The 16566-nt window shown below is 35.2% G+C and overlaps 1 protein-coding gene across 1 annotated transcript; it reads right to left on the reverse strand.

The window, feature by feature from the left end:
• Window positions 1-514: 514 nt before the first annotated feature.
• On the reverse strand, window positions 515-3931 carry elp6 (elongator acetyltransferase complex subunit 6). Its single transcript, XM_038282446.1, has 8 exons — window positions 3879-3931; window positions 3666-3754; window positions 3430-3508; window positions 3280-3350; window positions 3046-3170; window positions 2361-2568; window positions 2092-2250; window positions 515-959 (listed from the first exon to the last, which is right to left on the reverse strand). Exons 2-8 carry the CDS (start codon window positions 3717-3719, stop codon window positions 834-836), a joined length of 822 nt encoding a protein of 273 aa, XP_038138374.1. The 5' UTR covers window positions 3720-3754; window positions 3879-3931; the 3' UTR covers window positions 515-833.
• Window positions 3932-16566: the final 12635 nt, after the last annotated feature.

A 16566-nucleotide genomic window follows, 5' to 3' on the forward strand; every position in this document is an offset into this window, starting at 1 on the left:
GTGTGGACAAAGATCAATACTAAATTTTTCCACTATTTTGTTTGGAGCTCAATTACAAGACTCACTTGGATGTCTTTATTCTCATACTGTATAATAATCATACTAACAAAATATTTAGAGCGTCATAAAATATATTTCTGTTTCAGTGATCAAAGTTTATTGTTGTAACTGATCATTTTTACAATATCTTTCCCATGTGATGATCTACCATTATACCAACAGCTGGAAGAGCACTGATGAATTCCAGGTAATGATTTGTACAATAACCTAACAAAGCCGATGCTGGAAAGTCATCATGGTCTTTATTTCACAATTATCACAGAAACACTTTTTCCTGTTTGTTTCTTTTTATTTCATTTATATTCTTGTGAACTACACAGTTCACATACAACATCAAACATTTCTCTCATTCAGACTTTTGCTGTTTGCTTTTTCCTTTTCCATAATGTTAAGGATAGTATTTATTTATTTGTTGAAATCTAAAATGTTCCAGAATGCCAAATAATCAGCAAAGCTGCAGCAAAAAAAAAAAAAAAAAAACTAGCAGAGGATAAACAGGATCATCTTGTTTTGACAGCAGTGCAAAGCACCTTACAGTCAAATCAAAAAACATTGTGAATAACTATTCCAAAGCAAACCTGTAGTACTAGTGAGGCTGTTAAGAAAAAATAAATAAATTATTCCTCCAGAAACATACATACCAGGATCAATAGTATTTGTTGATTGATGATACCATCCTCCAGGCAAAGAATACAAACCAGCAAATGCTAAAGTCAAATCTATAACGTATGGTGATCTTGAAAAATTTGTACATGGAGAATAAAAAGGTGGAGTTAAAGAACAGCGCTGGACATCCCACGGGCAAAAAAGGATGCTCCTTTATCATGAACTTTGTACTGGAATAGGTTTGTCTGCAAGTGGGGTACATCGCCTTGTCTCCTCTTCCAACAAACTTCCATCTGGAAAACAAGTTATTCTTTTTCAATTCAGTTCAATTATATAGCCCCAATTCACAAGTAGTCATCTCAAGGGACTTTACAGAGATATTTCAATTGAGTTGTACAGTTAAATGGTTCACAGTTATCAAAGGAATCCCATCTGATTGCATTTACTCAGTTTGTAAAACATCTGAGTCTCCTATAAAATCAATACTATACGTTTGTAATAGGGGTGGAACGGTTCACAAAATCCATGGTTCGGTTCGGTTCACAGCTTTCGGTTCGGTATATGTTGATTGTTAGGAAAATCTATTATGTCTTGTACAGTACAAAAAGTGTTGAACAATGCTTGCACGCTGTTGCATTTTTATCCACAACTTTCTTTCCGCCGTCATCGTAGGTCACTCTAAATGCAAAGTGGTCCCATACAGCAGACCTATAAAGTGCTGCTTCCAACTCATGTTCTTTCCCACTCGCCATACCCACACAATTCTCCACAACAACAGATTTTTTTCTGCTACACCTGGCTACGCTGCTTTGCTGCTTCTTCTTGTTTACTACTGGTGGTTGGCTTTGGTCGCAGTACCGCCACCTTCTGCTCTGGAGTGTACACGCTTCGCCTATGAGAAAAAGGAGCAGCGCATGAACCGAACGCAACACACGCAAATCGAACCGAACGGTTCGGACGGTTTTCATATACCGTTCCATCCCTAGTTTGTAAATGCTAAAACTTAAGACTTCAAACTTTATCTTATTAGGTTATAAAGATATTTCATCTCTATTTCAGTTCTCACTGGTCAGACCTCGGAGGACAACAACAAAACAAAGGAACAGTCACCATCAACAGAACCACGGCTAATCTTCGTTTAGGGAATTATTTTTTTTATGGAACTCCAACAATGACAATATAAATACATTAACAGGCTGTGTGTCGTCTGTCTCAGGAGCTAATGCAGCTTTAATGTAAAATATTGTAGCTGGATGTTTAAAACTGTAATATATAGTCCCATCAATAAAGTTCTGAAATGATCATTTGTGGTAAAAACATAGGAAATTGAGCAATAATTGCTAATAGTTGACAAATTTGAACTTAAAAGCCAGACCTTAAAAGTGCACTGTGAAGGATTAGGTTAATCAAAGAATGAAAACACACCTGGCCATGTATGTCCTTGCAGTAGCCAGTGGGAAGACCCTGAACATGAAGATTAAGACTACACTGGTGGGTCAGGCCCCTCAGGAGAGCCTTGGATCCTTCATCTGCTTCATCCTCCTCTTCTTCTGCATTACAGCGCACCAGCATCACCATGTTGCCCTGTTGTTAAAGAGCCATGATGATTCATTCATCTGCAGCTGCCTTTATCATGAGCTCATTTTAAATAATTGTTTGCAGAAATAATCCAAGATAAACAAAAAAGGGCAAACCTGTAATTTGGAGCAGACTGCGGCTCTGCAGTAATGGCTGAAGTCCAAAACGGCTCCAACGTGGACGCCCAGACTCAGCAGCACGCTAAGGTCGTCCACCAGCAACACAGGAGGTCCCCACTCCTCTCCCCCTTCCTCCATGCAGCCTGAGTCCATCACGCTGGAGTAAACAAACTCATACAGACTCTTCAGGCCGACTGAAGGGTTCCTGGAGCGAGAAGGTGATTGAATAATGAGAGAAAGAAATAAAGGTGATTGTAAACAAGAAACGTTCCTGTTATTTTTACAGAAATATATACAGTAGCAGCCATTTAAAATGGTCCTTTCCAGTCAAACACCAGCCGAATGGCAGCCCACTTCCCTGCAACTCCCAGCAGAATCCCCTTCAACTTCCAGCCACTGGAATGAGCCCCTCTTGCATATTTTTTTTTTACTCTGACTCCACTCTTTAACTGAATAACAGGGTGTGACCAAGAGAAGGTGCTTCTCTTCAGATCTAAATGTCCACAAATGATGACAGAAAGAATGTTTTAGTACAAAGATTGATGTTTAAAAATGAATTGTAGGGGACCAGCTAAGGGCTCATCAAGGAAAGTGGGGAACATTTGAATGGATACTACTGTATGTCCTCCATATGGTCCTGGAAGTTACAGCAAAATGATGCCGAGGAGGATTTTGACTATACCTGAGAAAGTTCATAGCTTCGCTTTCTGGGATGTTTTCTTGTGGAATTAGAACAGACAGCGACTCTTTCAATCCCTCCAAGAAAACCAGCTGACCTTTTTCTTTTGCTTGTGTTAAACTGACACCCTGAGAGCAGAAATTCATTCAGATATTAAAACAAATCAACAGCTATTCCAAACATGTTTCCATTTGCACCCATCCACTATAAAACACTAGTTACAGAGCAGGTACTCACTAGTCTTTGACCCACTACACTGTAGTGGCAAAATGACTGCGCCAGGCCCAAAAAACACACTCTGCATCGCGCTTTATCGAAGAAAAAAGACAAATTAATAATGATAATTAAATTTAAAATACTCCATTGGAAACTAAACTATTTACTCACATCGCAGGTAGAACGAAAGGAAGTGGTGAATAAGGAAAGATGCGTCAGTGTGTGTTTCTGAAACCAGGATATATTCCCCCTGTCAAGCAGCAGAAAATTAATACAATGGGAGAAGATGCAACAAAACTGCGGCTTCTGTAAAAACAACAGCTGCGTTTTTTCTGGTTACCGAACGTATTCATCATTAGTGATATGACAAAAACACTAATGCTTTAGCGCTAGGATTAAATTCTTACCCTGCTGAAGGAGTCAGGAGAGGTGTTGAGGATGCTGTTGAGTTCTGTAAACATTGCTAGCTTTATCGGCTAACACAACATAGACTCAGCTGTTTGAAAAACGAAAAGAAACTGTTACATAATAAAGGTATAGTTTAGAGATTATTATAAATGCATCCTCTTTTAAATATCTGTTAAATTAACATGGTTTTGTTAAGTATTTGGAAGCTTTACTTGCTGCTTTGAGAAAAACATCTCAAAACGTGGAATTATTGGCAGAGCGCTCTTCTTCTTCTTCTGTTTACTGACGGTTGGCAAAGGAAATTTAAAGATGAGCATTACCGCCCCCAACTGGACGGAGTATTTTTTCTTCTTCTCCTTTTTCTATTGGTTTAATGGCAGATTGCAACCCTGTCCTTTAGGCGCATACCGCCACCTACTATACCGGAGTACGTAGCATGAGCCATATCAATGTACGTATGTATACATACATACATATACGTATATATGTATATATATATATGTATATGTATATATATATATATATATATATATATATATATATATATATATATATATATATATCAAAAAATCTTTTTGAAGGTTATTTTTATGTTTTTGCAATTATGCATCTTCCTTTAATGAAAGACAGAAATGACATGCACACAATAGAAACTTGGTTATATATAAATAAATAAATGGTATATATATATATATATATATATATATATATATATATATATATATATATATATATATATATATATATATATATATATATATATATATATATATATATATATATATATATATATATATATATATATAGGTACAACAAGTAACAAAACCAAGTTTCTATTGTGTGCATGTCATTTCTGTCTTTCATTAATGGAAGATGCATAATTGCAAAAACATAAAAATAACCTTCAAAAAGATTTTTTTTCAGAAAGTATTTTTTAATACCTTGGTGATAGCTATAAATAAAAGATAAACACATACACAACCAACGAACCTTTATCAGAACATCCATTAACCGTCCTAAAACATTATTCTTAGCTATGCAATTATACACTTCTGTAATATGCACTAACTATTTACATTTGAGTGTAAAAATAGCTTTAATTTTTTTATTTTTCAAATAAATCACTTCCCATGACAAGTGACAGAATGGCTGTAAGAAAGTTGATTCATTTTATTGACGATCTTCATTGGCACATTGAATCTTCTTGCTCCTAAAAATACTTAATAAACAATAAAGTAAGATAAATTTCTTTTAAAGTTATTCATAATCCAGTTAAAGCATTTTTGATAAGAAGATATAACCTGATGTGTACTTTTTGTTAGAAAATAATGAAGGAAAGCTTATTCATCTTTTTGGGGATTGTAATTATACCAAAAAAGATATCTCATTTTTTTTGTCATCAAAGAAATCTCAATAGGATGGAGAAATGTGAACTTGTCAAGAAAGAATTTTTATATGTTATATATATATTTTTATTTTTTTTTTTTTTTTCATATATGGCAAATATATTCACACCTCCAAATATTTACAACAAAAACCTAATTTCCAGATTCAATTATCTTCTATTAACATATATAAAGAATCCTTAAAATTCAGCTCAAATGCTAAAACCATTCAAATCACAACTGCCTTAAAGAATTGCAACCCTGAAGCAAAGTTTTGATTTTGACACTGTAAAATATTGCTCTATGTTCTGTAAAGCCCTTTGATATTGTATTTGTTTGTAATTATTAATGTTCTATGATGTTCTTTGCAACACACAAAAACTTGCACCTGTTGTTATTGTGCACAGTGCCACCTACCGGTGGTAAGAAGAAGTTGCCGCATGCAAAACAACAGTTGAGGTAATATTGTTTTCGTTCAGTAGATGGCGCTGTGTAGCTTTCAAATAGAAAAAGTCAAAATTAAATACACTCACCGGCCACTTTATTAGATACCCCATGCTAGTAACGGGTTGGACCCCCTGTTGCCTTCAGAACTGCCTCAATTCTTCATGGCATAGATTCAACAAGGTGCTGGAAGCATTCCTCAGGGAGTTTGGTCCATATTGACATGATGGCATCACACAGTTGCCGCAGATTTGTCAGCTGCACATCCATGATGCGAATCTCCCGTTCCACCACATCCCAAAGATGCTCTATTGGATTGAGATCTGGTGACTGTGGAGGCCATTTGAGTACAGTGAACTCATTGTCATGTTCAAGAAACCAGTCTGAGATGATTCCAGCTTTATGACATGGCGCATTATCCTGCTGAAAGTAGCCATCAGAAGTTGGGTACATTGTGGTCATAAAGGGATGGACATGGTCAGCAACAATACTCAGGTAGGCTGTGGCGTTGCAACGATGCTTAATTGGTACCAAGGGGCCCAAAGACTGCCAAGAAAATATTCCCCACACCATGACACCACCACCACCAGCCTGAACCGTTGATACAAGGCAGGATGGATCCGTGCTTTCATGTTATAGACGCCAAATTCTGACCCTACCATCCGAATGTCGCAGCAGAAATCGAGACTCATCAGACCAGGCAACGTTTTTCCAATCTTCTATTGTCCAATTTCCATGAGCTTGTGCAAATTGTAGCCTCAGTTTCCTGTTCTTAGCTGAAAGGAGTGGCACCCGGTGTGGTCTTCTGCTGCTGTAGCCCATCTGCCTCAAAGTTCGACGTACTGTGCGTTCAGAGATGCTCTTCTGCCCACCTTGGTTGTAACGGGTGGTTATTTGAGTCACTGTTGCCCTTCAGTCTGGCCATTCTCCTCTGACCTCTGTTATCAACAAGGCATTTCCGCCCACAGAACTGCCGCTCACTGGATGTTTTTTCTTTTTCGGACCATTCTCTGTAAACCCTAGAGATGGTTGTGCGTGAAAATCCCAGTAGATCAGCAGTTTCTGAAATACTCAGACCAGTCCTTCTGGCACCAACAATCATTCCACGTTCAAAGTCACTCAAATCACCTTTCTTCCCCATACTGATGCTCGGTTTGAACTGCAGGAGATTGTCTTGACCATGTCTACATGCCTAAATGCACTGAGTTGCCACCATGTGATTGGCTGCTTAGAAATTAAGTGTTAACGAGCAGTTGGACAGGTGTACCTAATAAAGTGGCCGGTGAGTGTAGAATGCAATTAATCTGCAGGTTTAACAGGGACAATAGAAAAAACACTGTTAAATCACATATGTAATGTTAATGATGATTGTTAAGAACTTGTCTATAATTTTTCAGTTTTTGTTTTAATTATTTTCTAAAACGTGATCATTATGAACATATATGGCTGTAAAGATTGTTTTACAAAAACATGCACAATTTAAATCACCTTTTTGATGATAAATAAACTGTGGTTGGAAAGAAATATACTCTGAGGGTGAGACACTGATAAGGGCCAATGTCAAAGCCATAATAAAATGAAGATTGTAGACAAAACCTGTTGGTATAACAAGAACAATCTGAAACACACAAAACAACCCAAAATCGTCTGTAAACATCGGAAGATATTTATCAAAATGTTTCATACCATCACCACTGGGATTTAAGATCACTAATTCAGAATAATATAGTGATTTTTAATTAAAATCATACATGTAAAAGCATTCTATAGCTCTCCCATAAGGCCAGACCATTATCTATTAATAACATTTTTAGTTTATTAATATTATTTCGATGTTTATAGACACAATGTAACTTCACATATGAAAGGGGGCATTTCTTTCACATGTGGAAAATATATTTTAAATCTAACAGCTATATTACTTTTGTCACTTACATACATTGGACGACACCATCACAAAGCTGCTGTCCCACTTAGCCACCCACTTACTAATAAATATACTTTCCTTCCATTTAAAAAAATATGTTCCTACAAAGAGATGTAATGCTTCTTATAAAGATGTCTTCTGCTTCTTTTTCAGATCCTGCTGCACTTAATTTTTTTGCCAACAAATAGAACCTGTGTTTCACCTGTGGTTCTGCATTTAACTAGTTTTCATCAGTAAGAGCAGTCTGATATCCAAGAAAAAAAACAAAGATCACCTACAAAAGGTCCACCTTTCAGATCTGACATACATTAACTCATTAAACCTTATTTTTACAGCAGCACAAAAAATATCCAGCCACTACCACCGGATTGAAATGTCTGCCTGTTTATACTGTAGCTCAATACTGAATAAATCCAAACACGAAAGATTATTAAATTACACAAAAAAGCCATGAAAAGTGGCGACGTGTGGATTATATTTCAAATTCAGCCCAATTTGAGCTTAAAACCAAAATGTTCATACAAAGATGCACATAAAAATCATGAGAAACTGATGAGACCAAATACAAATACTTTACTTTTTAAAGTACTTTATTTATATAAAAAAAGTAAATAAATGCTTTGTTTCCCTGACAACACGACTCGAAGAACGGTTATGTTGAATTCTGTTGTGATTTCAACCAAAGGCTTTGAGTTGTTTAACGACTATGAAATTAGAATCAGGCAAAAGTGCAGAAGTAGAAAACACATTCAGTTTATTACTTTGCTTTGTTTTTCGTGCAGGGAATCATCGATAAACACTGACCAGTCTTTATTTGTCATGATTATGAACAGTTTGCTATTAAAAAAAAACCCAAAAAACACTTAAATTTAAGATTGCTTCCATGTCGAAATGGTCAGAAAATGTCTTTGAGGACAGATCCTTTGGGTTATTAGCAATGTGGAGTATTTTAGAACCAGTAACAAGAACTTCCTTCTTGTTAAAAGGAATCCACTGATTTTATGACCCTCAGATTAATCCTTTATCTTAAACCTCCAAACGGACAGAATTTCAAAGCTTAGCAGTTGTTGTTCCTTTCAGTTTCAGTATGCTTTCTTCCATATAGTCCATCTAAATACAATAAACACAACCAGATGACTTTCACTGAGCAGCCAGCTCAGGGAGGTGGAAGGAGTCCATTTGTCAGAGGTTGTAGGGGTATATTGTCCAAGGTTCGATCTGTTGATGTTCGTGTAACGCAGAAGCTGGCAATGACCGAGTACTTACCGGGCTGCGCATAGAACAAGAGGGAGAAGGTGGGTAAAATTCATCTTCCCATCTTATAACTCTGCCCTTTGCTCTGCTGGGTCCATTTGCAGTCTTTTTGCTTGGCCCGTTTAGAACGCGAGGTTTGGCTTTTGGTACCCTGTACAGGTAGACATCATATTTTGCCAAAGGTCTTTTAGAGGATTTGAATAGACTCTTCTTGCTGAGGTGGAGCTCCAAGTCGATGGTTACCTTACGGCGTAAGAGGAGAATCATTTAGTAAATGGACAGATAAACACAAGTGCATAAGAATGACAAGTACATACACCCTCTGGCACCACTGGTAAAAACATCTAAAATTCTTTTATTGAAGAAAAATCTCAGTCTAAACATTTCATAAAAATCCAACATCTAATTTCAGCACATTTAACCCACTTTAAGAAATAACCACCTTTGCTAAACCTCGAGTGGCACATTTTGGTGTCGCTACTAACATTTATAAAAGATATGTTACAAAAACATTTAGACATTTTTATTTCAATTTTCTAAAGCTGAGTTTCTTGAACTCTTAATTATCACTTGCTTTTTCCATGGTGTATAAATAAAAGGGGTGAAACAAAGTTTTCTATCCGTTCTTAAAGACGAAAAAGACAAGAGAGCAGGCCATTCAAGGCAGGTGTGTTTTGACCTTTTTAACTGGAAAGTTTATTTAGTCTAATAAACTATGCTTGTCCATATCTACTGTTAGAGCAACAAATAAAAAGTAAAGTTTATTTTGATCATGACAAGAAAAGACACTGCGTAATGAATTTTTGTTTTTTTGTCTTTCTGCAAAAAGCAAAGGATGGCAGGGAAGGTTAGAGAGCTACTTGGCGTTTGGTGATCTCCAGAAAGTAACACGACTTTAATAAGATGAATGAAATTGATAAAACTGAGCTTCCAGCATCAAACACACATAAAGTTATAAGGCATCTTGCTCCCACTGGTAAGCATGGAAAAGGATCCATGATGCTCTGGGACTGTTTCTCTTCAAAAACTGTGCTAGGAACTTACAGTAAATGCATTGGAATATGAAGGCTCTTCAGCTAGGACTTTTTAAAAGAAGAACTCAGTGGACTGAAAATAGATTCCCATTAGGTCTCACATCAGGATAAAGATCTAAGGCTTATGGCTAATAAAAACAGAGGTGATATACAGGGCACAACACCAAACTTCTAAGCAGGCTACAAAAAATCATCTTGGAAACATAAAGAGAAGATCCCTGGACTCTACAGAAAATGATGGTAAAAAGATTAATTCTTAAAATCTACCTATTTAAATGCTTTAACGTGTTTAAAAGCATGGGGAAAAGGCCAAGACGTCCCATCAAATAATTGACACACATGCATCTGTATTTTATTTTCGATGTGAGAATACTGACAGTAGTATTTTCCTACTGTCACTTAATATCACTGGTGCCAAAAGCTGAGAGAGCAATGTACACTGGAAAAACGATCTAGAAATAAATAAATAAAAATGTCTTAAATTAAGTGTATTTACCCTTAATTTGAGTAGGTAAATTAGATTAGTATGAGTATTTTTACTCTTAAAATAATTAGATAAAATGCACTTGAAATAACACCATGCAATTGTGTTTTCTTATTTTAAATGTAAATTGTCTTGTTCCATTTGCAAAGTGTCTCTTTTACATTCTTAATCCAAGAATAAATTCACTTATTTTAACAAAAAATGACTTATCTAGATATCGATTTTTTTCCCAGTGTAATGACACTAAAGTCCCACTGATCTGTTTCTGAAAAAGAATCTGTAATGAACAGAGACAAAAAGAAGACATTTCATCTTGTTTTTGTGACCAAGCTCATATTTATACCTATTTTTTTTTCTTTTTTTTTTCTTTATACAGGGAATGTTTTTTTTAGAAACTGATTCATCACTTCTATGAGAGCAAATTCTTCATGATGAGGAAATTGCTGTTAGTTTCTGTTGTTTTATGTGTGTGAGGCACATTTCCAACCAGCAGAGTCAATTTTACGCTTGATTAGAAACTATCAACACTCAATTTCCAAACTGAGGGATGATGCTGAGTGTTAACTATCTTCTGTAGCTTCTCCCAAACTTGCTTAAAAAATAGAGAACAAAGAGGAAAAAACACATTTGAGCATTTCAGTCACCAGATTTCCATATTCTTGTGTATTTTCTTCTAATGATGAATATTTTGGTAAATTACCTAGATACCAGGAAGCATTACATGATTTTTGCAGAAATACTGAAATAAGCACTAACATGTTGATGTTTTGACGTGTTTGTATATCGTAACTCAAGTGATACAGATATGTTTAGTTGATGCCGAGCAGAGCTGTCTAAAGTGCGTGCCTGCAGCCAGCTTGTGGACCTGAGTATGATGTTGGAGCAGCAAGACAACCCTGTTGAAATGGATTGACACTTTAAAAAAAACAAAACTAAGGGCTTTAAAAAATTCCAGGTAATTCATTTATTCGTAAAAATGAACTATTTTACACAACACAAATTACACAAAGTATTAGATTTAATTTAATTAGGACTACAAACTTCCAGTAACAAAGTCTGTTAAGTTTGGTTAAAGACAGCATTCCCCATGACTGATATCTGTTTTCTGTGACTAAGAATAGACTAAAAATTATTTTAAGGACCCACAAAATGGGGACATTTTTTTTATATATAATCAATAATAATATTTAGAAACTTCTATGCTGCAGGATGTTTTGTATGTTTTGGATAGAGAAATATTTACAGAGCCTTGTGCTGTAAAAATTTGACTATTTTGTTAAGTATCAATAATGTGTCTAGTTTTTTGATGAGCAGGCAAAAAGTTCTTTTCATTTTTGATCAAAAGTAAATACATATCTTTTACCACCCAATCACTTTTGCACAAGAGTCCCTGATTAGCCTCATTCCTGCTCTGTTTGAATATAGCCATGGTGGTTTGATTACCTCAGATTTAGCATGACAGATAAGTTTTTATTTTAAGTATTAGATTTAAAATGCTCCAGTACCATTTAGTAATAAAAAGTGTAAACTAAATCAGGTTTATGAAAGCAGACGTGTGCATTGGATTTAAGGTTTGACATTTGGTCTGTAACCTTTATAAAGCAGTAGGATCTGAGGTATGTTGTTACACCAATACATCTATCCCAGCTTCTTCATACAACAACCTGCAGTATATGACCAACATTTAAAAAACTACTTTTAAATCTGGCTTGAAAACTCTTTACTGACAGCGTCTGAAAAGAAAGGAATAATAAATAATTGGTCATATATAGAATTTGGCAGAAATAGAAAAATCTGTGAAAATTCTTTCTTCACACAACAATTACTATGTTTGCTTCTGAATGAATGATATTTAAAAAGTTGTATATTTAACTTATTTAAAGTTGTATATTTAACTTCTTGCTCTAATATAGTGTTTTCCTTTAGTTAAAATGCAATGCAGGCTCCTGTACTGTAAAAGGATGTCTTATAATTCACAACTGCATTTCAAACACAGTGATAACATAAAGGATTTGCTTCTTTATAATTTATTGTTTTAACTCAATTCTACAGTCTAGTTGGAGAAATAGCAGCATTAATAAGAGATTATTTATAATACGATTCAAAAATCTGTTTTTTTTTAGTCTAAAATCAACAATTAGGAATCTGATTTGTAAGAAAAATAAGACATTTTGTTTAATGTAAGAAGAGGTAATTCTTGTTGATAATGATTTTGGCCTCTATGGCAAAAACTTGGACACCACTGCTGCAGAGTTATACAACCCGGTCATTAAACACATCTATGTTGATTGGTGGCCTTTTGAATGTTTCATTAAAGTTAATAGGGTAGTAATTGCCCAAAACAACAAAGCATACCTATGAATTCTGCCAAAGATGATTAAAAGAAAAAAATCCTCTTTATCTAAAAACATGAAAATGGAATTTGTTCATCAGAGTGCAAATGTTCTCTGCTAAAGAAAGCAGTTTGGTTCCACCATGTTTTACTCTCTGAAGTCATTGCCATCACTCTGCTGCATAACTAAACCGGTTACTGATCCGCATGTAAGACAGGAAGCAGGGAGAACTGGGGGTATTCTGCCCCGAACTGTTAATGTATCACCGGATTTCCATCAGAATGGAAGCCAGAGGCTTCTGTTCCGATCTGCAGAATTCCTCAGAGCCTCATTAGTAAACTAGACGGTGCCAGACTGATTCATTTAGAATCAAGTGGGAGTAAAGGTGGGGGTAGTTCAAGAAAAAAGAACAATCAAGTAGCCTCCATCACTGGTTTTTCTCTGGGTTCCTTTTGGTTAAATTTCTACCTTTCATCCAAATCTGAAGCTCACACTGCATGCACAGACCAGTGCCACCATAACTGTAGTTATATAAATAAAACAACACATCAATTTCACACTACATGTTGACTCTATTCCCACATGTGTACATTTCACATGCATGAATAAGTGTGTCTTTCAGTGTGTGCTCGCCTCCTGCACAGACTACTACATGCCTCAGCCAATCACGACAGCTACTTTGGCATCCTGACAGCATCATTCCACCACACCGTCAGCCAATCAGCGGCTGCTGCTGAATCCCAGGTCCCATCTGGCTCGACTTTTAGAGCATCAGAGAAAAATGTCATTTTCACACACTCTCAACACGTTGGTTTCTTTTCCCATTTCCCTCTCTCACACTTTGGTCCCACATTGCATCTTTTGCTTTTTAAAGAGATTTCACAATAGCCAGGCATGAACAGGAACCCAATCAACAACACTAATGGGGCGATCTGAGGCTTAACTGAGGAAACAGAAAATGCTTAATGAAAAAATGGGATAAATCTATTCAATCATCTAGAGCAGTAATGACAAGATTGAGATCCGAATGCTGTTGGACATTTTAGTCAAGCTTTGGCTGCTAAGGTAGATTACCATGAACACATGTCTAACTGTTTTTATTAACTTAAGTTGTTGCTTCTTTAAAGAACAGAAACTGGGAAATGGTGGAAATTTGAAACACATTGTTCCTCTGAGTGCACACAAAGCTCACCTAATAATAAGGACACATAAATAGGAATCATTTATTGATAACAGATAGGACCAATATGGGAAACACATAGTTTTGTGTTTCACTGATCAACTGAGAAAACACTCACCATCTTACAGGAAGTAAATCCGGTTAGTTTAAAAGCTGGAGGATCCATCAGTTCTCTAGGACTTTAGGCTGCATGTTGTAGTCATCTGTAAGAACCTCAGTGCTTTCATTTTTTATTTCAATTACTGTATTCTAACAAAACAAACATAAAAAAACTATTATAATATCCTGAGTGATAGGTGCCAGAAAGAATAATAATCTTATCTGCCCCCTTTACTTTAAACAATACATTCAAAAAGAACTTAAATCACAAAATAATCAAAAACAAAAAGAAGACAATAAGCATAAATAACATAGGAAAAGATAATGAAATAAAATATCTGTCCTCCTGAAATACTTTAGGTTAATTTTCTGTATATTATTAGAATTTGACATGATTATGTACAAAAAGGTATAAATGACATATTCACTAAGCATATCATCTTTTATTGTCCTTTATAATATAAATATTAATTGTGACTCTTTGGTATCTCTGGATGCAGATTGGCTGCAGGGATTAAAGGACCAGAATAGGGTTTAAAAGTGAATTTGAGACTATTACAATAACCACACCAGTCGTCAGGAGCTACTATCAATGTTTTCTTTCTTTCCGCACCAAACCTGAACTAACTGCATTAATTGTCTAATCTGCATGTCAGTAAGGTCCACAGAGGCCCAGCATCATTGAAACATGTGACTCAGAAAAGGCATTTATATAAAAGTTAGAGTAACTCTGCAGGAATTAGGTTCTCCTAATAAATGTTGGTAAGAGATTTTCTTTTCTGTAGCTCATATCTACGAGCATGTAAGCTTTTGATAAGAAAGAGACAGTTTCTCTTTAAAATTAAGGTAGGAGAGCCTCATTTCAGATATTAATTCATTAAATCAATGACCAGCAAATGTTTTGCACAACCGTGATTCCTGTGAACAATTTATGAATGGTCAAATACCTTAAATTGAAACTCAGCACCTTTATAAAATAAAGCACCAATGTCTGTTTGGTATGGTAGCTAAGTTTTGAAACATTAGATTTATCAATATTACCTGAAAGATTGAACAAATAATCCTCAGATTCTTCGTGGAAAAATTGTCTGATATCAACAACACAAATACTATCTGTTTTATTTTGAAACCGGATTTTATTTTTTGAAAGAACCTTCAGTGTTTCTTTTTTCAGTTTTAATGGTTCAAGAGCTACCCTGCCATACTACTCTTTTACCACCTCAACATGTGGATATATCATAATATTTATGGGCAATTTCTCCAGAGAGGCCCATTTTTCTTAGGTGACATTATCTCACTAGTTTAGACTTAATTTGTCTGCTTTAAGGGAATGTGGTTATATGACTCCAATAGACAACATTAAACAGTGAGAGTTACTCAGAGTAATCCTGGTTTGATCAGAGCTTATAATCTCTAACACTTTATAAGGACCCACTGACCAAAGATAAGAAATAAAATGAATGGGTGTAACAAAAAGTTTTCAGATTATCATATATATTTGAATTTTTTATGTTTTTGAACAGTTTTTTTATTGATTTTTCTCCATTGTTCATGCAAAATTTAGGTAATGCAACTTACATATTATGGTTCAAGTAAATGGTAACAAATGGGTTGTTTACAAGTACAAAATGGGTTAAAAAAGGAATTCAGACAAGAGATCTGTTTATCTATTTCATGTCATATGATATTTTTGTCTTGGCTTTAAAAATCTAGAGAGAGGTTGTATGGCTGTTTCTTATGTAAGATTTATCTAGAAAGAAATGCATACCAAGCACAAATGTAACAATGTGGAAACTAGAGTTAAAGTTTCTTTGCACTTTAAAAATTGCTCACTGTCTAATGCCTCCTATTTCCATATAATAGTCTCAAAAAAGTTCTTTTTCAAATTTTTGGGTTTGTATAAAAATAAAAGTAAAATAAAAGTAACGCATGCAAATTTTACCCACATCTTTTAAAGTTATTAGAAACATCCAATTAAATATTTACAATAAAAGTAATGATCATCATAAAACCACATAATTAGTACTAATTGCTTTTGCTATAGTTAGAAAACCATTACACTGTGATTTTAATTAGAGAATAACAATCATTAGAAGAATTTATTATTGGGACTTTTTAGGATCTTTCATTATTTTTTTGTCATTATTTTGATTGCTAAAAACCACAGCTTTACATGAGATAAGGTCTGTTGTTGAGACAAAAGACTAAAATCTAACCCAAGTCACGATAAGTGCTGTTCTACTTGATAAGCCGGATTAGGGCTGTCTGTGGAGATCGCATGATGGCTTGTTGAGCCTGAAGTGGATTGAGAGCAGTTTTAATTCTCTGATAGCCTTCAGTACATTACTAGATGACACTAAAGCTCGGTGAGACTTTTAATCTGCTTGGTTGTTCTGTTTGTAATTGAGTCACTGTGTGTGTCTGAAGGCAAAATAGGACAGAAGCTGCAGAGTTTGGATTTGAAATTATAGCTTCACACTGGGTTTCCATGGAGATAATGCCCAATGTCTGAAAATGCAAACAATTCGCTGCCAACAGTTGAAAAGTGAAAACAAGAAGAGAAGAGGAGGAGGGATGTAGAGCTTTATATAAATTTGAGAATGTTCCCTTACAAGCAGCATGTTCCCCTTTCTGCTGCTGTAAATCTCATTTGATGCCTACCTAACATCTCTTATAAGGACATTTTTGCACTTTGGTTGATATTTAGTAATATCCTGTCCAGGGGTGATGCTGAGAAACTAGTCTATGCATTTGGTACTT

The sequence above is a fragment of the Cyprinodon tularosa genome, unplaced genomic scaffold (genome assembly GCF_016077235.1).
Source record: "Cyprinodon tularosa strain WSP-4 unplaced genomic scaffold, ASM1607723v1 ctg183, whole genome shotgun sequence".
In the NCBI taxonomy this organism is placed as follows: Eukaryota; Metazoa; Chordata; class Actinopteri; order Cyprinodontiformes; family Cyprinodontidae; genus Cyprinodon; species Cyprinodon tularosa.